This window comes from Ruditapes philippinarum, unplaced genomic scaffold, assembly GCF_026571515.1.
Source record: "Ruditapes philippinarum isolate M1 unplaced genomic scaffold, ASM2657151v2 ctg13715_1_1_1_1, whole genome shotgun sequence".
In the NCBI taxonomy this organism is placed as follows: Eukaryota; Metazoa; Mollusca; class Bivalvia; order Venerida; family Veneridae; genus Ruditapes; species Ruditapes philippinarum.
In genome coordinates, this window is record NW_026865439.1 from 27,181 (window position 1) to 54,733 (window position 27,553).

Sequence of the window (27,553 nt, forward strand, 5' to 3'; positions counted from 1 at the left end):
TCTGCTAGTTTTGATTAAAATCCTTATTCATTGCTCATTCGTACACATTGCATTAAATTGTTTATTTATGATCTTCTTCAACCGTCTATATTAAGCAGACACTATTAATATGGGGTTCCCTTAAGTAGCGGCTAAGTAATTTGTATCATTTATACCATTATAAACAAATATAACCATAATAACTTTCGCACGTATGCAGCCAAAATGTATGATCTTTCTAAACATGAAAAAAAACAACCGCGGTTGGCTCTCACTATCGATTTTTTCAACAAATTTGCACGTGCCCTCCGAATTCGAGTGAAAGAAGTTCGAATTTATATTTTTGTTACAGCTAAAGAAGCCAAACTCTAGGATTAGAAAGGGGTCAACTCACATCTATTAGTGTAAAGACTTTTTATTGTCATATCGTTTTTCATGAAATTTCCTACGTCTCTTTTGGCAAAAATTGATACCTTGTAGAAATCAAAATATCCAGTGAAAACCTTAAGATGACCCCACCTCATTAAATTTAGATAAAGGAAGTGCATACAACCTTATATTTTGTTGCAAACCATTTGCATGTAATTGGTTTGGTAGACCGATAGCATAGTAGTTTAATGCTCTCTAAAACTGCAAGGATTAAAATATACATGGATGCATTATACTTGAGTATTGTAATCAAATGGTATTTGTTGTGTAAGTCAATGCTCTACATTATACAATTATTGACTAATTTAAACGCTAACATGTTCCGTTTTCTTTGTGTTTTACGTCACACCGACACATTATAGGTCATATGGCGACATTCAAATTTACAAAAAGTAAATTTTCCTACGAGATTCGTAACGGTTACCAGGAACTCTGTGACAGATATCATAAGAACGCTTGGCAAGTTATTATGAGAGCTCCATCATTCGTGTAATAGTTTCTCCCCCGTATGCACCTGAACACAAATTGTACCCCGTGGTACAGACATGTCATATCTGGCCACATATTTGACATTTGATTTCTTTTATGCTATTTAGAACTAATACTTCATAATAGTTTAAATCATATTGCGTTTCGCAGTGTTTGCACTTTAAGAAGTCCTTTATCCTGCTAACATTTGATAGTTAAGGCTCTTTCTGCTAACCTGTATTCACTTGTAACACTCGGCCGATAGGCGGACACCAAACAACACTAAGTTCCCATTGATAGGTCAATTAATTTGTCCCTTAATTTTTAGAAATATTAATAAAAAATGCTGATGGTTTCACATAAAAATTCCCAAAAGACAAGTAAATTAATTTCAGCTTTACGGTGAACACCCGTACATCGTCTCATACTGTGCAAATACTGTTGGAAACGTCTCTTTAAGGATTTTCTACAGACGGACGCCAAACAATTAACTTTATTAATAAGATACAATAGATAAAATAATTTTTAACATATTTTACTGCAAAGTGTTACTTATTAATTTGTAAAATTATGACATTTCGGAAATACGATTATTAGGCAGAAAAAATATTTTCGTCAGATAAATTATTTTAACTCAAACCCACTTGTCCCCAACTGATAAGCAATAGTGTAGCACAATGATGATAAAATAATGAACACGCGTGTCGCGAGATTCGACACGAGAGAAATTTCCATCGGTTTGATCGTGGTAACGTACGGCTTCTTCTCTAAAATTCATTGTTTCGTTTATATTGTATATGAACTGAAACCACTGACTTTAAAAAGTTGTAATATGACGTCATCTAAGCATTCATGCCCATTCTGGCTAGAATAACCGCTGAAAATATTTATATCGGGTCATTTCCCGGAAATAATAACGTATGGCGCACAAAATATCAATGATAACGTACAGCGCGTTTTTTTCCGGCTTATTGGATTTTCTATATAATAGAAAGGTTGTGAAGATGTATAGAACCAAATAATGAAACTGAAATAAATAATGTTAATGTCCAGCTTTATTTGCCATCCAACGAAAACGCTGTATTTCTTAAAAATTCTTTGTGTTAATTTTCAAAAATGACAAAAGTCAATAACATATCAAAGTCCGTTCAAAGCAGCCTTCTATTTTTCATAGTGCTTCATAGAACCGCTTTCGTAACAATATACCGGGATAGTGAAGAAATAAAGTAAATAAATAAAGCTTGAACTAAGTATGTTTGTATTCATCCGTAGCTGTTCTACGGAAATAAGTAATATTATCCGGTCGCTATCGCTCCCGTCGATTTTTTTATTTCTGTAGAACAGCGGTGAACGCTAACAGTAGCGTAATAATTTTACAACCGTTCATTCATAAAGATAATGACGTAATTTGAACGCACGAGCGGACTGGCATTAAAGTTTTTTCCGCCATGGATAAAAACATCCAAATCCAAATCCGATTTGAAACTTTATATTTAATGGTCGTTTAAAATGTTAACCACTTGAAAGAAATAAGCAAATTTCAATGTCACTCTTTTATTGCCGATACCTGCGATACAGATTTTGATTGCTTTTGTTGGGGCGATTGTGGAACAAAACACCGCCAGAATATGATAGGCAAATTCATGAATTGCATGTAATTGTTTTGATCAAATTTTGACGTTCCTTTCATTTAAGAAAAAACAAAATCTGTAAGGCTATGTCGTGCAAATATATCTGACGTCATAGTGTCGCAACGTCACGTTAAATGGTACCACCCGTCAAATAAACAGGAAATTTCTTATTTACTAAATTAATTGAACTTTTACGCATAATATCATTTTCCAACTCATTCAATAAATTCAATATAGAACCTACTTTCAATGAGCGATCAGATTGAATAAACACAGGCTCATCACATCTGGGTGTAAGCTAGTCGCAATCACTTTCGTTTTGTTTCTGTTTGACGCGGTTCAAATATAAAGATTTCCTTACCAGACATTTGTTAGGAAAGATTTTAGACTTGTTATTTGGAAAAGAAAATATATCAAGCCGTCCATACCTTTTTAACATTTTTTGCTGTGCTGAATGCGTTTCTTCTTTCTGATAAGGGTATAAAAGTCATAAGACCATAATTATCGCACAACACTGGCGAGATTTAATGTTAAGACAGCAGTGCAAAAATGTTTCCTGTAAGTGGAGGCTTTTCTTTCCATTCAGCATTTTATACAAAAATATTCTCAAACTATACACGTGTGTTTTGATTGGTATATTAACAACGAATATTTATTATGCCACCAGAGTAGTAAAGGGGACTCTTTAGGACCACGACTGCGCATGTGCGGCGCCATATTGGATTCTATATTAAGAATAACATCATCGTTCTTTTTTGAGAACGACATTATTCATCTATTTTAGAATGAAATCATCGTTATAATCTCCTGGTAGTATACGGAGCTGACTCGTATACCCGATCTAGGGCTTGAATCGCGGACATTGAAGGTCAGGTCCTCGGCCCTAGACGGAGAGATAAATATCATCATTTATAAAAGAAATGTCTGTTAATAAATACCTGCTTTACATTCTAATTAATAAAAGCAAATAAACTAGAATTAAAAAAATACAAATAGCTTATGTTTTTTAATATGGTCAAAATAAATAATATTTATACATTGAATAAAAAATAGTACTTGTTTACTTCTAGGCGGCGCGAAACTAAATGACACAAATTATCAGTGTATTATTCCTAAATGCTCCGATCACGAGTGTATCAAACGTGATCGTAGTCACAGTGTCTGGCGTATGTTTATTTAGGTACGGATATGCGGACAATGGTCCATTCAACTGTCAAAGTTAATCTCTTTAAAGTCGCCACTCTGTGGCTACTTTAAAGGGATTAACTTTGTCATGTTTACTTTTAATTGTCCGTCATCCGCTCTTAAATTAACATACGCCAGACTAAGTGGCGACATTAAATAGATTAACTTTGACAGTTGAATGGACCATTGTCCGCATGTCCGTCCCTAAATAAATAGACACAAGACAGATTGGCAATTTTCAAAAACCTTGAGCTTCGATAATTGACGTCTAACGGCAAAAATATGATTTATTAAAAAAGATATGAATGATCGCTTGTTTCAAACATTGTGACAAACATTTCAAATAGATGAAAAGTTATATTCCCTTTTGATACACTAACAGAGCGGACAAATATATTAGTGCATATCATCAGACCGCCATTTTTTTTAAAAAGTTGTTTATCTAAAGTGAGGAAGGAATAAAATGTGCTTGATTCGAAGGGATTTCATTAAAATTTTATAGTTTTACATCTATCATTAGGAAGATTACTTACTCGTGGATTGTTACAGACAATAATTAATTGTTGACATTTGCGTATATATTCAAGAAGGGACTAGGATTTCAGAAAACGAGATCTTTTGAAAGACTGTTTCACGAACGCTGGGTTATTTACTTCGGGCCCATGATTGTCATTGGTTTTATATCAAATTTTACAGTTATTGCTCGTAGGATACTTGAACATGCCCAAATGTCATCAAGAGTAGTTCTGCATGATGAAGTTAGTGTAATTATTAGAATATAAGAAGGAAATCAAAAAATAAAAACGAACTTTTTGGTGATCGGTTAATTAAATGAATTGAAGTAAGTTCATCTTTTTGATTGAAAAAAGGTATTTGCTTTTCTTTAAACTGCCATAGATAGGTCGAAATCGTTACCATTAATAAAATCGTGTTGATTCGTCATTGAAAAGTACGAAATTACAGTTTGATAATTTTTTACTATGTAATTATCAAATATAATTTGCACGGATAAATCAGTAACCCACTGAAAAGTATACAATTTAAAACTAAAGTGTATAAAATATTTTAATGATAATTATAAACGGTAAATTTATGTCGTTTCCATGTCCATGATCTTATAATTTATTCTCGAGGTTTAACATTAAACACATATAGATGTTGAAAGTAAAAAGGATAAGCCTAAGGTTAGCCAAACTCATCTTTTCTGTTTTGACGCCGTGTTTGTGCTCCGTCAAACCAAACAAAGATAAACATCAACGATATGTCGCGGCAAATAGTTATTGTTTCAGTTTTATCAAATGTTGTATCACTGCTTTTTTCATTATATATTTTAGGCATTAATTCCAGGATATGACTGCAATATCAATCAATTGCTACCTTTCCCAGTGGAAACGGATACAGTGCGGTGTTATACGTTTGATAGGCATTACAGATATTTGGTTCCAAACCATTCGTTTTGCGAGGTCACAAAAAATGAAACTGTTTTGCAATACCACTGTGTCGATGGCACTTGGAAACTTTCAAAAGGAACAGGTTATTTAACATTATATTATTGATTATAATCGTTATTCTATGATCGTTATGATAATAAAAAATCCCGGGAGTTTCAGTCTGAGTTTCAAAACTTGATAGTTGCATAAAATAGGCTAAGATATGCCCATTATAACCGATATCAGATATGGTAAGCAAATTTCAGTAGAATGAAATCAATATGAATATTTCATTGTTTGAAAACAAATGCAAAGTCTGTATCATATTAATTCTAATTGTTCAACGGTTCTTAAATCACTTGAGTGATACTTAAATTTTCAGCTACCATTTTCCTCATACTTGTTTGTAATTTATTCTCCATGATCATACAGTAATAACATGTACAAAATATATAATGAAACTACAGTGCAAGTAATAAATATGGTCACCTCATCAAAGAAAATGAAGTAGATAAAAAAAACAGACTTATTTTGTGTTGTGCAGAAAACAGTGTAAGAGTTAAATATTTATTATGTCAAAGCCTTTAATCCCTTTCCAGATAATATTAACAGCCGTCCGTCTGTTTACTCAGGCAATTCCCAATGGTGTATTTGCTTCTTTAATGAAAAAAAAATCGCATTTACTGTCCGTTTTAATCGTCACTGGTTTGTCGAATTTATATAAATGGTTTTAAATATGTTTTGAAAAACTTGTATGTTGATGATAAGAAATTGTTTCTTAACTTGTGTGTTGAACATGAAAGGACAATACATACAGAACTGGCATGTGAAATTAATACAAAGTAAATGTATATTCATATCGATAGTATAAAATAAGTTTATCCATGATACATAATTATCTGTTGTTTAATTTCGTAAATTAAGCAATGCACTGGCAAAAATACGGATTATCATCATACAATTTTAAGATTGAACTAGATAGAAACAGATACAGAGATCAAAGCGTATATGTTAATTATGTAAGGTTTCGGTGGAACGGACAAAAGTTATTTTAACTGTACTTTTTGAGATTTGTTTTCAAAAAGTGTTAGTTTATTCATATAGTTAACAATTATTGACTTGTGAGCCATTAAATTGCATTTGATATTCACCTGCAAAAGTCATATTGACAAATCGTAAAATCAGTATGCTGCCTGCTGATCAATATCACACCATATTTAGTGGCTCACATGTCAATAATTGTATGATAATGACATAATGAAGAGGTGCACACTGTATAGATAACTTTTGTTTAAAAAAAAATTATTTGTACAAATTTTTTTCTGTATCAATATATGTATATGTTCTTTTGGTTTATTGGTCATACAATTTGTCATATCCGATTGGTCAATATCACAATTGAAGATCAACTGTTAAACAGTTTTCTTTTATATTATTATTTGGCATGATCATCATTGTGACAAATGTCCAAATTACAGCACCAAGAAAAAAGTCACACAAGTCAATTGCTGAAAACTTCAATTACGTTCAATTAATTATTGTTATTATCACTGCGGTATATCGTACCCCGGATATTGCTCGATATTATGAGGACTTTCATCCCATTTCGCGACTTTGAACGGAGAACGAAGGTAAGTTCAACGTCGATATTTTCCAAACTAATGGCTATTTCATTTATTTCAACGGGTTTTATATATCTAGAGGTATTTTTGTAGCTCTAAAAGATGTAAAAGTATTACAGGTATTTGTAAAATTGATTAAACTACCTCTAAACGATCTGCTGCTCACTAGGAAATACTGACCGCGATACTGTAGAATCGTTAGAAATAATTATATTATCAATTTAAAAAAAAATTGAATCGAGCATTTTTTTTATTCACAATCCAAGTATGCTTTGTCCAAATTTCAGGCAAAAAGTGTGAAAGTACAAAAAGATACAGGCCAAAAAAGATACAAGAAAGTGTACCGAGTATTGATTTTAAGTGTACCGAGTATTGCAAAATAGCCAAACTTTAGTGTACAGTGTATTGCAAAACAAAATGAGCACATAAGTATGGAAAATCGATATTTTTGTCTAATTTTCACGTCTGTTTATCGATTCCATTACATTCTGCTGATAATGTACTGTTTATATGATATATCTATTCAAATATGTATTCAGATTCAACAATGCATTTTCAGTGTTATTACTGTTCTTTTCCTACGGGCAAATACAGAGATTTAATTTCCAATTTGATTGAAAATCACACTATGGATGAAATAAAGTGTGTGCAGTGTCGGAAGCAGGGTCGGGAGCAGGAATGAACCATCAAAATTGACGATAAAAATCTTTAAATGCATGTCTCAAGAGAGACCCATCTCTGAAAAGAAGGAGAAGAAAAAAAACATTGATTTAAGCCTCTTTTACAAGTTCAAACTGCTATGAAACTATAAAAAAATGCTTCAATACTGATCAAACTGGGCACAAATGTTGGATGGACCATAGCCTGTGGAACACCATGCTCATTTGAAATTTCCAGTTACCATGACAACGGGGGGACGTCTCAAAATTGCCAAAAATCTCTTTTTTGCGTTGTTTTTCCCCCATCAAAACTGATTTCAAGGTGCAGCAACTTCTAAATTAATTGAGATAAAGTCTAAGATTTTCGGCGTTGATTACACGGTACGCTTAAATCGACCTGAGGCCATTTTAGCCCCCCCCCGCCACAAGTCTCAAATTTTCTCGGCGATAAGAGGGGCTACTGTCCCACTTCAAACCCCCAAAAACAGAAGGGGGTACACCTCCCCTGTGGCACCTCCTTGATGTACCTTTTTACTGGGGTGTGGTGGTGGTGCCGAAAAAGTGATCACTCTTTTGAACAACATTAATTTTCTCAAACTCAAAATTTCTAAATAGCGCATGTTTTACACTATTTGAGGCCTCAAAAGGGGTGGGTGTAAAGCCTTCAAATATGATAAACAAGAAAAGGAAAGGAAAGGCGGCGTTCAATTAACGCAACCCCCCTTCGACCCATCAACACGAACCAGTGACAAGGAGCCCAGGCGGACCCCAAACAAAAACAGGACAGCACAAGACAGTCCTAAAACACGCCTTTATGTGGTAAAAGGTAATAAGGAACATAACCTTCTTATTGCATCTGCAGCCCTTTATCATTATCTTATCTAAATCCATTATTCGATTTTTTGAGCTGTATTCGCTCGGCAGTCATACGGTAACTCATTGCTAATGGCGTAACATATTTCACATGCAGACGGTCTGCCGTTGCTAGAGTGCAGGTACAAAATGACCGAAAGTTACATTTATATGGATTTTTTGCATAGTAGGAAGTCGTTTGATAATACAACATGTAGATATTGGCACACTTGCTCAATACCATCTAATATTGACAATCTTCAGGCAGCATTAATGGACTTTGGATGCTTTTTTTACTATTTAAAGTAAGATATGCAATAACTACATGTATTAACAAATTCTGGATAGGTTGATCCTTCGATAGCAACGAGAACTTTGTAAACACAGAAAATTGCTGAGTTCGACTGAGATTTTTCATGATCAGGAATGAAAATCTGGATTATTCGCAGATGTTTCTAGTAAAGTACCTCCGAACTCTGCATAATGTGCACATATAGTGCAAATAAGTATACACAATAAGAAATATTTACAATTAAATGTGGTAAATACTCTGTGTTTACTACTTTCATTTACTCTATATTGATAACCAATACTCGTTACACTAAAAAGCAATACTCGTGACACCGGCGGGCAACTCCAACGCAATACTCGGTACACTGACATGTGTATTTATTCTCAAAATGCACTGTCATCTGGGGTTCTATTGTTAATTGAACATTTACATCATAAACATTATCATCATTATCACATTTCACTCGATTCAAGTTTTTCTTTTGAGGAAGTATATGCACAAAAACATCAAATTTGACTGATCCGAGCTCATTTATCACGTGAGCAAAGAGACGAATTATACCTCCTAATTACATTTCAAAGCTATTTCTCAACATGTTTGGGGTTTCAGCAACTAGAGAAATTATCGAAGTATTGTGTTTTTCTATAAAAATTATAACAAACCAATTCCAAATGACTAAATATCGTCACTGAACTTACCTCCCTCCTCGTTCAAAGTCGCGAAATGGGACGAAAGTCCTCATTATATCGAGCAATATCCGGGGTACGGTATGCCGCAGTGTTATTGATATTGATAAAGGTCTGAAAACTATTTAGAATAACTGATGACCACCATGTCAAAATGTGCAGAATGCAACATCAATGCTAGTACATGCAAAAAAAAGCACTTACAGACAAACAGACAAAGTTGTAAATTCTTCCGGTCCATTAGTTTTTACTTGAATTGTTGTATGAAAATCTAAAATAACTTGTCAAAAATATCACACTTATGACACAGGTTGCATATTCAAATAAATGCATGAATTGATTAAAAATTGAATACATACACGTAAGTCAATCAATCAATCAATCAATCAATCAAACAAACAATCATTCAATCAATCAAGCACTCAGTTTATTAATTAATTAATTACTATCTTGATAAGGTGTGATACCTGGAAAGCATTAATCACAACAAATTAATATGAAAATAAAGCCAATGTTATAATAACATTAATGTTGGTCTGTATACAGATTTTTCAGTTACTTTTTTGTGGATGAAGACATCGGATGCTCATCCGTGAGTTTTAATTGGACACTATTGTGAACATGAAAAACTGGCATTCGTTATCTACAAGGCCAATTTTTGTTACATGAAATAGTCCGTTTCACTGGCGAATTTCGAACCTACAGTTGAGAAGTAGCGATGAAGTCAATATGTCCATCACAAACTATCTGTATATTTTACAGATCATATGATGATTTTTAAATTACAGACTCTCATCTTCGACCTAAACGAGCTGTTATCGCAATAAAAGCAGTCGTTGCAGCTGCAGTTCTAGTGGGATTAGCAGTAGCAACAGTGATTTATTGTGCTGTAAAATATAAAACCATGAAATGTGAAGAACAAAGTAAGTAGTGTGAACGTTTATCAGCATTAATAGAGCATTAATTAAGGAAGTGTTAATATCTGTAAGATTTATGAAAAATACTGGTCAGTTTATGAAATGACATATAATCCTTTCTATCAACATATACCATTAATATGTGAAATAGCATGGACTTTAATTGACAATGATAGGACACTCTAATTTAACCGTATTTTATTTTTTTAAATGCAGCCCATCTGTCCGCAACGACGATCAGACAAATTAACAAGATGAAATCCGCGGTAAATTTTCATTTTTTTTATCAAAAACTGGTACTAATAATTCATTATAACGGTAACACCAAAAGCTCAATTTCAATATTTAACTTATTTACAGACCACCAAAGATGCAATACTTTAGGCTTACTTAGTAACTTAGTCTTAGTTTGTGACGCCCAATTGTTTTACAGGTAATATTACGGGCTTTACAATTTGCCCAAAAAGTGAAATAACTTTGCTCAAATGTTGGAAAATATTTTTCAGATATTCCATATATTACATATTTATAGAAAATTTCAGAATCATTTTGTATTTATTTATTTTGTCAATCAGTTTTCAAATGCCCGCGCAGTGAACTAGACAATCATTGTTGCAGTAAAGTTCTCTAGTATGGTTGTCTCGAATCCGGATTCTTTTAATGTCACTTGTATATTTTCTACTTTTATAATTAGACGTTCATTTGGAATGCAAAGAAAAGGTAAATATGGTATATTAAAGGACATAGTCCAAAACGATAAAAAAAATATTTACAATATGAGCCAGTATTATGCAGAATGAAACATCGCTTAAATTTCTTTAACTTATTTCATAATGAAGGAGTGTTAAATAACAGGTAACAAGTGGTTATTGGAACACCAAATTCTTTTTTCCTAACCAGGTTACAAGTGATAATTGCAACACTTTTTAAATACAAATACATTATAAATACAGAACAGAACATAACTGTTATTTATTTGATTTGTACATCATCATATACATTATATAATTTCAGAGTAACAAATACATTTCAGTGCGAGCAATCAATGAAATGATATTAAAGAAAGAAATAATGCTAACATCAAAACATTATATGTTGTTAAGTCTCAGTTAAACGAGGATGAACATATCAACAAATATTTTGTATTATCATTTAACATAATGTATTATTGAATTTCTAATAGTCATAGCTTTTTTATAATTAACAGCTGATTTGCATAGCTCATTCCTATTTTTACTTTGTAACAGCACTATAAATTTAAAAAGTTTTGGATTTACAAAATAGTATATATTGATATAAATGCTACGAATAATTGAATAATATGGACATATGAGAATAAAATGAAATTAATCTTCGATGTATCTTACAGAACAACATTGACAATAACATTCATTTCCTTGTATTTTATTTCTAGCATATCTTCCAGTTTTTATTCCAAGGTTATGTGCAGAAGTTCTTAATCTAGTAATAAATCGTCTCAAGTGAGTAGGCATTAAATCAAGATATTCTGCGTAATAAAAGTTTAGCTTACACACATTATATAAATCTGGTACAGAACTTGATTCTTTCGATACATTCTCGTATGAAACAATCAATAAGTCTAAATACCAGAATGAAGGTTGTTTTTTTTTTAAATTAAATAATATATGGGTTATTCCAAACATCTGTAAAACCATAGTCATACAAACGTTTTTAAACATATATTACCAAGTTACATAATCCTTTATTACAATCATTTAATGCCAAGTACAATAATAGTGTCTGTAACCAATATTTAATAATACGTATATAACGGGAGATGAACAAAGGATACCTTCCTAACTCTCCATATACACCAACAATACAGGTAGTATTTCTTACTGACAAAATCATTTTACAAAATTTCGAATGTATTCTTTCAATATGTTTTGATTTTGTGACGCCCCATATTTCTCTAGAATAAAACAAAAGAATCAAATAACTGACATATTAACTTGGGTTAAAATCATATATTTTACAATCTAAAATCGAAACATTCAATGCCTTTATCGATTTACCTGTAACGTATTCCTGATTTAGTATAAAAAATTACCTGTATCAATGAAAATTGTTCCAATTTAATTAAAATATTCACTACTTCAATATCATTTCCATTATATGACCAAAAAACTCGTTTCCTAATACACGCCCTATTTTTCTAATTACAACAATTTTAGATTTATCTGTATTAACTTCTAATCCCAAATTTTTACAATATTCAATGCATTTGCAATTCCTGAGGGGTTTTACCTAAAATCAACATATCATCAGCAAATAAAAGTAAAAGTAAAACAATTTCTTCTATATCAAGTCCGGAGCTGACATTTTCCTGTAAAACAATATAGATCTACTACAAGTAGCGAAAAAAGTACTTCAGACATTATTTCCTCTTGTCTTAAGCCTATAGCATACTCAAAATACGAGGGAAAATCGTTACATGACCTAACACAAGATTTAACTTTATTATACATGTCCCTTTTAATTCTTAATAATTTACCTTGTACTCCTAAGTTATACAATTTCACCCACAATGCATTTTGCATTTCTATATATAGTATCAAAGCATTTTTTCATCAACAAATACAAAATATGATCTTTTATTTTCATGTAGATAATGTTGTACCATATCTAACAGTATAAACAAGCAATTATCATAGTATTGCAAGCAATCCATAAGACCCCTACCGGTTAGAACCCCATCAACATTCTGAAGGGCCATTGGCCATTCACTTATGTTTTAATTTTTTCTGTTTCTTTTAAGAAATATTGTTTGAAAAGTTCTTTAAAATTGATCACAGGAAACAGTTATTATGAACAGACAGACTGAAGGACACTTTAAAGTTATTTTTTAAACATCCCTGATACCAAAATATAACATTTTTGAAAGCAAACTTCTTGAACTAACTCTTGAAATAAAGATCCAAGATGTCATACATGATGTGAGTGTAACAAAGAACAATTAGTAGCAAAGCTGTTAATAATGAATGTTTATTTTAAAAATGAAATATGAGAACGTTAAAAGAATAATTGGAAAAATTCAAAGTTTAAGGAGGAGATAATTCTGAAAAATAAAATGTTAGATTTATTAACCTTGTCATATCATAATGATGTGGGAGTTTGAAGTAAATCCTAAAAGTAATGAAGAAGTTGGAGTAAAGTATACCAATTTCCCGAAAAATATTTAAGTTTGAGTGAAAAAAAGAAACCTATATATGAAGTTTGAAGAACATACATTAAGAAAAAAAGTTATTAAAAAACACATTATTTTTTCATGTAAGTTCAAAGTTCTGATAATTTTTGTGCTAGAGTTAAAACCTTGTCACATATGATGTGGTTGATGACCAGAAACTTATGTTTGAAATTTGAAATAAATACCTGTAGAAACAAGAGGACCATGATGGCCCTGAGTCGCTCACCAGAAACAACTGTTTTTCAGTGTTATTTTTCAAATGAACTTGCTGAAAGACCAGTCGCACTAAACTTTTACTTGCCTTTCAAGCTATTGAAATAGTTTGCGTTAATATATTTTGGAGGCTTTGTTAAAAATATCTATGTTGCAAGTGTGTTCCTATGAGACTATGTAGGATATAATAATGCAGAATACATGACCACTACAGCAGGGTTAATTTTGATGGGACATTTTTTCTTTATAACTTTTGTGAATGAATACACAAAATGTCACATGCAAAATATGTAAGGTGTTTACAGTATGGGACAACATAATTTTTATTTAAGGGCAAGTACGTGCACAATCGGTAAAATTATGGAGCTTTCGTAGCATCTATCTTTCGGAACGGAATTTGTAAAAATTACCGCTGCCACCAATATAGAACTGTTGCGATTGATTATAAAGGGATTGACAATACAAACAATCGACTTACCTTCCACGTCAGGATCACAGCCAAGCTAGGAATTGCCTACTTCTTCTAGTTATAAATTACACTAATATGGCGCCCAATTGTCAAGCCTAACACACTAGTTCCGGTTGGTCCGGAACCTTCCGTTAACTTCCGTCAACTCCGGTAACCAGTACCATGCGGTACTACAAAACTCTAAAGTCAATCGCAACTACTCGGCCCTTTCCGTCAGTCTTCGGACAAGGACCTCGAACATAATAGTATGAATACACAGAACATATCCGGTATTTTGGCCTAATCTACGCTAAGAAACTAAAGATATAAACAAAAAGTATTTTAATGCTGGGAGTTGTTGACAGGTTTATTTCCAATATATGAAGTAAAGGTCCACCTAAAATAAGTGAACTGATAGGTACAAAAGCAAACAATACATTATTTATATATTTATTATCCCTCGCCGACATCTTTGTCCGGAGCATATCTCAAAAAGTATTTGAGGTATCAACTTGAAACGTCATAGGTAGATAGACCATATCGATGAGGAGTGCAGTGCACAAGAATGATAACTCTACCCTACATAATTTTTCAGTTATTGCCCATTGTTATTTTTCAACTTAATTTTTGTCCAAAGCATAACTCAAAAAGCTTATGAGATATCAACATGAAACTTCATAGGTGGATAGATCTCACTAAGAAGATGTGCAGTGCACAAGAATGATAACTCTACCCCCTCATCATTTTTGAGTTATTGCCCTTTGTTATTTTTCATACTGAATTTCTCACCTGAGTGGAGCATAACTCAAAAAGTCTTTGAGATGTCAACATGTAACTTCATAGGTGGATAGGTCTTATTGAGGAGGAATGCTACGCATAAGAATGACAACCTTTCCCATTATAATTTTTGCGTTATTGCCTTTTGTTATTTTCATACTTTTTGTCCGGAGCATATCTCTAAAAGTATTTGAGGTTTCAACTTGAAACTTCATAGGTGGTTACATCATAGTAAGGAGGAGTGCAGTACTCAAGAATGATAACTGTACCCTGCATAATTTTGCAGTTATTGCCCTTTGTTATTTTTCAAATTTAATTTTTGTCCAGAGCATAACTCAAAAAGCTTATGAGATATCAACATGAAACTTCATAGGTGGATAGATCTCACTCAGGAGGTGTGCAATATAAAAGAATCATAACTCTACCCCCTCATAATTTTTGAGTTATTGCCTTTTGTTATTTTTCATACATAATTTTTCACCTGAGTGGAGCATAACTCAAAGAGTCTTTGAGATATCAACATGAAACTTCATAGATGGATAGATCTTATTGAGGAGGAATAATGTGCAAAATAACGATAACTCTTCCCCTTATAAATTTTGGGTTATTGCCCTTTGTTATTTTTCATACTGTTTGTTCTGAGCTTATCTCAAAAAATGTTAGAGATATCAACTTGAAAGTTCATAGGTTGATAGATCATATTGAGGAAGAATGCAGTGCACAGGAATAATAACTCTTCCCTGCATATTTTTCAGTTATTGCCTTTTGTTATTTTTCATGCTTAATTTTTGTCCAGAGCATAACTCAAAAAGCTTATGAGATATCAACATGAAACTTCAAAGGTGGATAGATCTCACTCAAGAGATGTGCAGTACAAAAGAATGATAACTCTACCCTTCATATTTTTTGAGTTATTGCCCTTTGTTATTTTTATACTTAATTTTTCACCTGAGTGGAGCATAACTCAAAGAGTCCTCGAGATGTCAACATGAAACTTCATAGGTGGATAGATCTTATTGAGGAGGAATGCTGTGCACAAAAACGATAACTCTTCCCATTATAAATTTTAAGTTATTGTGTGTTATTTTTCATACTTTTTGTCCGGAGCTTATCTCAAAAATTGTTAGAAGTATCAACTTGAAATTTCATAGGTGGATAGATCTTATAGAGGAGGAGTGCAGCACACAAGAATGATAACTCTACCCTGCATATTTTTTTAGTTATTGCACTTTGTTATGTTTCATGCTTAATTTTCTTCCAGAGCATTACTAAAAAAAACTTTGAGATATCAACATTAAAATTCATAGGTGGATAGGTCTCATTGAAGAGGAGTGCAGCAAACAATAATAGTTTCTTACCCTGCATTATTTTTCAGTTATTGCCCTTTGTTATTTTTAGCCATCAGTATTCACATAGGTTTCAAAACTGTAATCACTTCAGTCATCAGTTTTCATTACCAAAAGACCTCTTACAATTGAATTATTCTTCTCTATTACATATATATTCTTCCAATGAGCAATCACATTCAACGAGGGATGGCCATGTTGACATGGCTCTTGTTATTATGGTTGTAGAAACCGAAAGTACAAAAAAACCAACCTGTTGACATTTAGTCGGATTTGTTTAAAATTGAACATCAGTGGGCATATTTAAATTGCAAATTGTTGTCAGACATATTTTCAAGCACAAACCTTACCGGAGTAGACATTAGATGTTAAATATATACATTCGTTTTACATTATCTCTGTTTCTTTTTATGGTAGAACTACTTTCAATCCGTTTTGTTTCCGAGGTTATTATAGATAATAGCCGAGGCAGTACCGAATGCTCTAAAGTTTGTGCAACCCGATGTAAATGGATTGTCTTTATTTTCAATTATACAAACTAGGCAAGTCATTTTATTACCGTCATACCACAAGCAAAAATTGCTTTCAAGCCACTCGGTACGAAAAACTCGCTTCGGAGAATTATCATTTTGCTTGGACTTCTCAGTTGTTTCAGTATTCGCCGATTGATTTGGTTGGGAAACCTCATTTGATATAGGCGCAGAGTTGTTTACGGTAGATTCTGTCGCTCCATCAACGTTAGCATTGTCTTTATTGAAGAATGAAGTCAATCTTCGCTGCTTTTTTTTCGAAGCAAACATTGTGAATTTACCCGGATAATGACGTCACAATCTGAAACATCTGAGCACTTTTAACGTGTAATAATCACTAAAGCGTCTAAGATAACTCATGTGACCGATGAGCTGATGAAATTCTTGCTATTTATAGAAAAGTATATATACTACGACGCTGGCAAAAATATGCGTCACGGAAAACTCACGGCTATAATATTACCGCGTTAAATGCAAAAGTACTGCGTCAAAAACGCTGAAAACCTCTCAAGAGAAAACACGGCATGTAGTGATGTAATTAAGTGAATATGAATGAAACCAAATAAGTCCTTATATATCCTGTGCTCAATATGTGCTCAAGTTATTTTCTCTTGCCAGAGGTCATGATCTCAAATAATTTCATCAGCAAATATGAAAGACATTTCATCATGAGTTGTTACCCTTTCATTAAACTATATTTGAAGAAATGCCATGGTCTGGGGTATTTCAGCTTTAGCAGTCCTTAAAAGGGGCCAATCAAATAGATATGAGCAATTTTTAAAAACAATTACTATAAGAATGCTAATACCAAAGTTTGGTGATCATCAATCAATAAGTTATGTAGAAAAAGCTGTCTAAAGGTTTATATTATTTTTTAGCTCACTTGACCCATAAAAGGGGCCTATCAAATTAATATGAGCAAATTTGATAACAGACTACTTAAGAATGCTACAGACAAAGTTTGGTGATCATCCATCAATTGGTTCTGTAGATGAAGATGCCTAAAGGATTTTCTATTTTTAGGTCTAGAGACCCCTAAAAGGGGCCAATCAAATAAATATGAGCAAATTTGATAAGAGACTACCTAAGAATGCTACAGACAAAGTTTGGAGATCATCCACCAATTGGTTCTGTAGAAGATGTCTAAAGGTTTTTCTCTATTTTTAGCTCTCTTGGTCCCTTAAAGGGGCCAATTGAAATCATATGAGCAAATTAAGATGTGACTGTCACAAGGATGCTACAGATCAAATTTGAAGTAAATATGTCCAGCGGTTTCAGAGAAGAGGGTGATTGTTGATGCATGACGACGGACGCCGTAGTATCCCCCTTTGATACAAATAGCTCATCCTGAGCCTTCGGCTCTGGTGTGCTTATAAGAACTTATAGTGAAAAAGCCTAAAAAAATAGAATCAGAAATCTTGACGAGGTTGCTGACGTTTCTTAAGTATGAAAGCTTTCAATATAATCCCTACAGTCAAGATTAAAATGATGTGTATAATTTCCATTCTACCCTCTATCCATATTTTAAGTTTCATAAAATGTTCAGCTTTTTTTGGTCTAAAAACAAATATTGTTATATTACCATGTTGTAAGCCTATTTGTTATTTGTTGACATGGCAACCAATTTGTTTTCAAAAAAAGTGAAAAGACAAAGACATGCATAATCTCTATACTGCCATCTACCCATATTTCAAGTTACGTAAAAATATTTTCATTCCTTTTTGCGTTATCGCGGGATCCAGTTTTGTGGACGGACGGACTGACGGACGGACAGACGTGTCAACAATTTGGGTTTATTTGCTTTATCTTTGATCTTTATGTGGCATTTTCCCCCATAAACCAGTAAAATTACCACATAAACCAGTCGGTTTATGGGATTTCCTTCTTTTTTTAACTAAAATTATAGACGCAATGAAGCTCATAGATCATTGGATGTTCGCCCGGAATGACGGACAGACGGACGGAGGGTAAAACTAAAGTCCCCTCCGGTAAACCGGTAGGGGACTAATAAAGCATCTACAGTTGATTTACCCTTTCTAAATCCAAACTGTGCATCAGATATAACATTATTATTTTCACAAAGAGACGTTATACGTTTATTTAATATTATAGTGAATCACTACTCTGATTCGACTTTAGACCGTTAAAAATGCGTAAAGCTTCTACATATCGCTTTCTTGCCCTTGAGCATTCTACATTAACTCAGTAGGCCATTTTTATAAAAAAAAAACTTGTCAGAAAAAATACGACTCACGATTATATACATAAGATTTAGAAAACAATGGATCTGTTACCTCACGTAATACATCAGAAAAAATATTCATAGAGTTATTAACAGAATCCCTACTATTTTTTCAATATTACTTGTTAAAGAATTGAAATATGGTAATCTAGAAATAAGCTGTGACCCAAATATATTCTTGTATATATAGCCACATTTATACCTGACCTCATATTTTACCTTAATCTCATCCATGCGTTTCGAACACCTCAATGTTAACAGCACCCCTGCATGGTCACTAAATTCATTGAATGAATCAGTAGTAAAATTGCATAATTTGTTAAAGTTGCATTCTTTTGTTATCATATAATCGATAACGGGCGCCCCTTTTGTATTTGCGAGAGTATACATACCAGAAATATCATTAAAATGACGACCGTTAGCATTGCGCAAATTGTTTGCATTGCAAAGATCAAGTACCTTGACCCCAAAACTGTTACGAGATTTATCAATTGAGGCCCGTCTTAAAGGATATATAAACCAAATATATCAACATCAGAATTGAAATGAAAAAAAATATATCGGTTTAACTTCAACCAAATAATAGTGTCATAATGTGTACAAACCACTTGGTTTTTAACATTCTTTAAAGTACAAAACAGTTCCTGCACTGCATATGTTCTCATTTCTATTTTGAAATTTTCTATAAAAGTTATAAGACACATAATTGGAAAGTTCAATATCACTATCTTTGTTGGTCCAAGACTCATATAAAAATATAATGTCATTTTTTAGATCAAATTAACAAACTCACTGTTATCATACATTCACAGGTTAAACCGTTTACTGTCCATGATAGAATATCCAGTCAATTCTCCTCGAATCCCAAGCTCGAATTATCCCCTTTCACCGGTTTTCCAACTATATATAGGGTATCATATGCTAACCTCGCCCTTTCCCTGCTTGTTTGGCCTCCTTTAGCTTAGGTATAAGCTTTCTCCTTTTATCATTTACCTTTTTTGGAAATTGTTCTTGAACGAAATTTAACTGTGCCTTTGTCTGTACATGTAAAGGGAAATGATCCTGAAATGGAAAGTACGTTATAAAATAAATCTATTTTCTTTATTAACATTTATTAAAGTAATTGAACATATATACGTGTATCGAATCATTTCACGGCCGAGGTGTTAAAGTCGATGACTCTAATCGAGTAACCTCTCTGGCGTGGGTTCGATCCCCGGGAGATGCTTTTGTAGTTTAGCACGGAGAAAGATAGTCTAGAACTAGTGTAACTCTCCAGGAACGATGGTTAGGAAACTACCCGCCTATATGACTGAAATTTCGTTAAGGAAAGGTGTAAGATGAAACAAACAAACATTGAAAAATAATGAAACTAAACATATGACAAAAATTGATTTGACGTGAATTGTGAAGGATAACTATAGAAATAATTTGTTTCAAAATTAAAAGAAATAACCAAAAGCTGTCTTGTATCCCAATTAAAGTTTCTTCATTTTCATGACAATGGATGCGTGCATGCGCACGTCTAGTGTTTAAGCATATCAATAGAATCAGTTTAAGTCTTTGTTTATAGCTAAACTAAAGATTAGCAGGAAACGAGCTTATTCACATGATAAAAGATAGAAATATAAAGAAATTTACCAATATATTTTACCTGGAAATGTCTATTTTGTCCAGTTATTCGGCAGCACTGATTCACATTGAATCAAACATTTAGGTTTTGAACTAAACAAAACAATTTGAAGCTTTTTCTAATTAGCATAATACATAAAGAATTGTTAAACTTGAGCCGACACATCGAAATTTTGTGAAATATTTTCACCTATTTGTTTGATTTCCTTGCTTTATAGATATCTTTGTCTTTCAGACTTTTGATTCAATTAATATTAGTAACTTCTTTGTCGCAGTTATTTATAATAATCCCGTCCTTTATATCTTTGTTGTTTTATGTATTAATCTTCAATCCTAAATATTTAATTGCAAAATTGAATACTGCCCTGGCTTTATAAGAAAACACATAAAAGCTGCACTTAAAACTGTTTTATAAACGCAATAATTGTTCATAGATATTGAGTATTGCTTCTTTCGAGTGTAACATAAAAGTTTAATATATGTGCAAGAAAAGATTTTCTAAAGAACGAAATTGTCGTACAAAACAATTATTTCTTTTGAATTCATCATTAATAAAAATAAGTGATTTATTATTAAAGAAAAACTTGAAGCACCAAAGTACACTGTTTGCCCTCCCCCTGATATACAGCCAGTGTATATAGCAAACAGAAAGGAAAAGACGGTACATGTCAAATGGACAGATCCTTCTGCAACAGATGATCAATCTGTTGTTTCGTATGTATATCTTAATTAATATGATACATACTTTTGGACCTTTCCAAAGTGTACCCTTTTGTGTTCCTCCAAATTTTCAAGCATGTCTCGTGAAATGTTAATTGTTCTGTATGTTAACACGTTCTGTGAAGTTCTATCTTGTTGAATTGTCTTTACTAGTAAGTATTTCCTTTTCATTCCCCTTATCTCATTTTGTCTCTTTCCCCATTTTTACAACCAAACTCTGCCCCTTTAATTCCTGTAACAGCTGTTTCAGTTCTTACACTTTCACTTATAACGTGTCTCTCATCTCCTTTCACCGCTCATGTGTCCTCTCACTTGTTTTGTTGGTGCCTGTCTGCAATTCTGGTTTGGGTTATATCGGTGGCTGTGTTCTTTGAACTTCGTCTTGTCTTATTGATCTTTATTCTCATTTTTTAAACTATTTTTTCATAACAGATATTTGATTGGTTGCTTTTTTCATACATCCAATAAACACCCTTTAAATATTAAGTATATCGTATGTTTGGTGGTAAAATATTTGATTGCTTGAATGATCAACTTTTCATGATAAGGATACTAAACAATATCTGTATTACAGGTAAGTGTTAACATCATCCATTGTAATTTCAAATTATTTTAAGATGTACAATTTAAACGTCACCAATAAAACACTCGTATATAATTTACCTTTTTAGAAATGAACAGACACATGGCTTAAAGAAAGGCGATCCGTTTCCAGGATTACCGAACAAAGGGCGAAATCATTCTATTATTTATACAGCCAAAGACCAACATGAACTAAAGGACATGTGCAGTTTTTCATTTCATGTTAAATGTAGGTTAATAATTGCATGACGGCATGACTTGTGTTTTAGTTGGGTTTCTGACCTTTGTAGAAATTATTATAATTATTTTACATTGTTTAGTTCCAAACTTAGCTTAGCTTAATATAAAGAATTTTATCCTGGGATCGATTTTTCGAACATCAAGCGATTGATCTCTGACATTAAAACAAATATGTTCATAAATTAATTTGTCGTTTACTGTTGATTGAATCATACCACTAAGTAGCAAAGCAGCATGTAATTACTTGTTAGTTTTCCATGTAAGCCGGTTATGGTGACCGACCGCAAAGTAAGTTGGTTTTAATTTAAATTTTAGACTTGACATGTATGAGCACCAGCAACATAATGAACGAAAGGTCTCTGTCAGATGTTATATAAGGCGGAATCAGTTTGTATAAAGCACGCGAAAGAAAAGAAAACAGCATACATTTTAAGGTATAACAGGTATATATTTATTCTACTAAAGGTGCCGGAATGTTTGTCAGTAAATTTATCACTCCATTAATATTGGTTTTATATTAAAATTTTAAGACTTGACATGTAGTGAGCCACCTACTCCCATGAATGGACGAAAGGTCTCGTGTCCAGATGGTTATATATACGGCGGAGAATGCACGTTTGTATGTTTTGATGGATACGTTATTGTTGGTAGTAATAAAACAACATGCCAGCAGAACGAAACTTGGAATAACTCACCAACATGTAAAAGTAATATTACTGTTGCTTCCCTTTGATTGTTTTAAACTTCATGTTTATATGAACATTGACGTTATTGGAGATATAAGCATTAAGCTTTTTCAATATTGCAATTGGTTATCTGAAAACTAAACTGAAGACAAGTTTCGTACCTATTGCTCTGAAAATATTATTTAATATATCATAAATTGATTTATGTAGTAGGTATAAATAAAAGAAATGTGTAAGCAGGACAACACTTGAGATAACTCATTGGTATAAAAAAAAGTTATGTTTCTGTAATTTCTTCAGATTTATCAGAACAACCTACAGTTCTTATAAAACTAACGCTCTTGGAAAATCAAGCATGAAGAATATTTTCAAAAATATTAAAATTGTTACACGAAGAACCAACTTTTGAAAAACTTGTTGCTAAAAAGAAAGTTTAACATATCCAAAGTATATATTATATTTGCTTTGTTTTAGGTTTAAGTATATGAATTATTTGTTTGATAGGTATGTAGTCCGTAATGAAAATGTTATATCTTTGCAGAAGTAAAATGCAACCCTCCATTTTCTATTACTAACGGAATTGTTACGTGTGATAAAACCAATACTTTTGAATTCAATGATGACTGTCTGATCTCATGTGGTGATGGATTTAAATTGAACGGACCATCAAAAATGACATGTAGGGCGAATAAAACATGGTCTGTGGACACCAACATAGTCAGTTGTGTTGGTGGGTATTGTTTTGTACCACTTGTTGTATTTATTTATTCATACAAAACTATCTTATTCTTTTGTTTTCAAACGAAAGATCAACAAATGACATATTTAAAAAAAATAATAATGACTATAGGAAGTAGTTAAATACTTAGCTGCTGCGAATGCGAGATTATCGCATGGAAAATCAGTTGATATTCAGAATAGCAGTACAGTCACAACGTCTGCACACAGCAGTCTTGACTACATGTATGCAATTATTTGCCAGTACAAATTTTGAAAATGAGTATTTTGTCGACTCGGCTGGTCAAAGCATTTTTTAAATAATTCCGAATCATTTTACAGATGATGAACCTCCTGTCATTTCTTGCCACACCTTTCAGACATTCTACGCTGATCGTGGTACATTTAGCACCACTGTAAAATGGATTGTTCCAACAGCTACTGACAACATTGATTCAAATCCAGTTATATTGCAAACATCTGGTCCCACACAAGGAGACATTTTGCCAGAAGGTATTCATTCGGTGACATATAAAACCACTGACATTGCTGGTAATTCCTTTGTAGCACTCTCTGAATGCACAATACAGTTAGAAGTTAAAGGTAAATATATAGTTACCGTTTACCATATTTTAACGTTTTGCAATGTAAAAACATACCGTTGAAGGACACAACAATAATGTAGCATTCCATATATCGAGACTGATATCGATTGACAACGACAATATAAAATTAAAACTCAATCAATTTCATATTAGTTATGAAGTAACAATGTTGTTTTGGAACTAAAAGATAATAATATAAGATCAATACAAGTACATGTAACGTATAGGAGAAATTTCAACTCAGTGTTGTGATTCCTTTCTGGTAGGTAGGGATCATTGAGTTAAAAACTTATGAATTGAATAACGGTGGTAGTGATATGAAAGACTTTATTACTATCTATGACATCTCATATATAAGTTCAATAAAACTCAGCTTGGTTTTTCTTTAGGAGTTATATTACTTTTCGTTGCCACTTAAGCATCTCAGTAAGATGGCTCCAATGGCTTGTATCATATGTACATGTATATTCATTTGAATACAATTTACATTTTTTTCGTTGCATTATTTCATACGTCTTTTCCAATGTCAATTTGTCATGCAAATGTATTTCAATAAGTATGTTAAAACTGATATTTAGAAAAAAAATACAGCATGCACATAGATCTTGTAGTACATAATGGAAAAAATGAATATTGGATCGATAGAGATATGAAAATATAATACATCGCTTCAAGCACATGTAAAACATGGAATGTGTAATAGAAATATTACTTTGCCATTTTTTTCTTTGATAACTAAAATGTCATAGATATAATTCCTAAAAAATATTTTAAAATGCTTCCTTAATCGTTTAAAATTGTCCGTGTGTATTTTAAACGCATTTAAGTTAATTCCTTTTAACGACGGGACGAGTGTCACGTGATCTAATTCGATTTGAATTGAATAGAAAACAACCGTGACGGGTTTACTCCTTTTACTTAGGAAGCGTGGTCGCCCTAAAACGTAAAAATAATGTAAAAATCATATTTTAGGAACGCACATCCTATTCATTTTGAAACAAAGAATAAACTAAACGATGTCACTTGGCGCGTTGTTTAGGTGCACCGGTCAATAATGTCATATTATGATTCATTTCCGATATTGACTATAGAACAATAGAAAGGTCAACGATGCCATTAGAAAATAAACAAATTAGGTTTCATTAACGTTTTAAGTAAAAAGTTATTGGAAGACATTAGTAAATCGATGCCATATAATTGTATGTAGTAGTCAAAGCATACACATTTTCTTTATATGAACAGCAAATGGCTACTAAAATGTTTTTTTATTCAGTAATTCGATGTTTCATTGGCCCGACGGATTCTTTAAGCAACTCTCGTTTCATGATGTACAATTGCAGCGATACGTCATTTTATTATGGTGTTTCATGTACACTTTACTGTGACCTTAATCTGCCATTGAATGGCTCTAACCTATTAACATGTGAACGTGATGGCGTGACTGATAAAGGGAAATGGAGATGGGGACAAGAATATCCACAGTTTTGTGAAGGTATATTATTTATCACTGTTTACAGTAAATTCATTTACACTTTTCAATGTCAGCACTTGCTTCTGCAAGGGAAATAAGGGAAATAGACAAAGTGTTAAGTGCAAAAGGATCCTTCTATTTTCTTACATAATTTCAAACAAGACTGCATACGCAACATGTCAATATACTAATTAAATGGTTCATTTGGAAATGCTTACATTATTATGAAATATTATTATTATTAACGAACAGCAACGTCTGGTCAGAACTCATTAGCAATTTGTTTGGAGTTTAATTATTTTTTTTAAAGAGTAAAAGCTAGGAAGATTCCATACTTGCGGGATTCGCAAGAGAACCAAGTTTGATATTACTTTTTATCACACACCCGTGCCGATTTTGCGACTCCGTAAATATGATACTGCACGGCCGTGCATATATTTTGACGTGACGTCATTAGCGTTATACAAACATAGTGTAAAGACGCGCTTTATGTAAGCGTTATACTATAGGCGCGTCAATGAAAAATGACTCTTATTTCACTTTAAACGGTCTTTATTTTGGGTATGTGATAAATAGAATATTGAATTTGTGTAAGTTCATTACTGAATTTATTGCACTCGTTGAATAAAATAATATTATTCAACTCGTGCAATAAATTCAGTATTGAACTTACACTCATTCAATATCCTTTATATGATAAACAAATTCTGTTTTTTATCAGCTAATAAATGAAACGTCAAATAACCTTAAGACTTATCATCATATATTTCTTCCTCATTTATGCCAACGTTCTACAGTTGTTGAGTGTCCGCCAATAGACCCGCCCTTATACGGCAGTTTAACGACTGACTCTATAAACGCTCGACCTCTTCACGTCATGTCTTGTCAAAAAGGATACGATATACCGTCTGTGGGAACGCAATTTCGAGGGAGGCTATCGTGTCAAGACAGTGGCAATTGGTATCCTTTAGACGCTTTTCCTGACTGCATAGGTATGTTTATGATTTACATCAAGCGTCTTTTATGATTGTAATTTTGTAATTAATTTATACTAAATTTGCTATGATTTGTTTTACTGCAATTCAATTCTAAGAAAATTACCATATTTATAAAACATTATCATAATAAAAATAAATACAATAAGAAAAAAAGAAATAAATATCATACCCATTGTTTTGAACTAAGCATGGTTTGCGCAGAGCATAATGACCATCCACAGTTTCTTTGTATTCTTATGAAAAATATTTACGACAACAACAATGATAGTAGTGAAAATTATATATAAAATGTTATTTAATCACGCTGTATTGCAGTTTCATCATTACCTTGGTTGAATCTACCTGTAGAACTTTACTATGACGGAGATTGCAATGACAATAACACAAAAGCTCAGATAAAAAGACAGGTTTTAGTCTACTTATCCGGAGTAAAAGCTGATGTCGATAATTCTATTTGTCCCGACAACAACACGTGCAAAATAGATAACTTAAATGTCTTTTGCGGTAATACCTCGAGCAGAAAACGGAAATCTGCAACTTCACACGTTATCTTCAAACGTAATGCGTACGGTTTAATAAGATTCAATATTATGAAAAAATGGCATACAGGGGACAAGTCAATACAAAATCCCTACTCCGATCTTGCTAATGATTTGAATAGTATAGCAGACAAAATAGAGAAAGATGCTCATGGCGGAGTAATTGTAAATGCGAAGGGCTTTACATTACGAATTGGCGGCGTGCATAGGGGTACCTCAGATTTGTTTTGCGATCTGGGGTATAAAGTTGATACAGGAAGTCTGTCATGCAGTAAGTTATCTCAAATGGTGAAAACATGCCTTATTTAGGCTCCCAACACATGCTTTTGTTTGAGAAATGTTGTTTAAAAAAGTGACCACTTTTAAGGCGCCACACCCTATCCAAAAGATACATCAGGGGGTTGCAAGAAGGGGGATGTGCCCCCTTCTACTAGTATTTGGGGGTTTGA

The 27,553-nt window shown here is 32.7% G+C and overlaps 1 protein-coding gene across 1 annotated transcript in view; it reads left to right on the plus strand.

Moving 5' to 3' along the window:
• Positions 1-5,026: 5,026 nt before the first annotated feature.
• Positions 5,027-27,553, plus strand: part of LOC132729006 (uncharacterized) — a gene marked incomplete at its 5' end in the record, with an annotated part of 37,278 nt that continues 14,751 nt past the window's right edge. Inside the window, 10 exons of the mRNA XM_060714730.1 lie at positions 5,027-5,225; positions 10,022-10,156; positions 21,125-21,260; positions 21,938-22,077; positions 22,619-22,795; positions 23,316-23,504; positions 23,834-24,094; positions 25,370-25,588; positions 26,365-26,559; positions 26,881-27,375. Of these exons, the coding sequence (XP_060570713.1) occupies positions 5,027-5,225; positions 10,022-10,156; positions 21,125-21,260; positions 21,938-22,077; positions 22,619-22,795; positions 23,316-23,504; positions 23,834-24,094; positions 25,370-25,588; positions 26,365-26,559; positions 26,881-27,375 (2,146 nt within the window). The remainder of the gene's footprint in view (positions 5,226-10,021; positions 10,157-21,124; positions 21,261-21,937; positions 22,078-22,618; positions 22,796-23,315; positions 23,505-23,833; positions 24,095-25,369; positions 25,589-26,364; positions 26,560-26,880; positions 27,376-27,553) is intronic.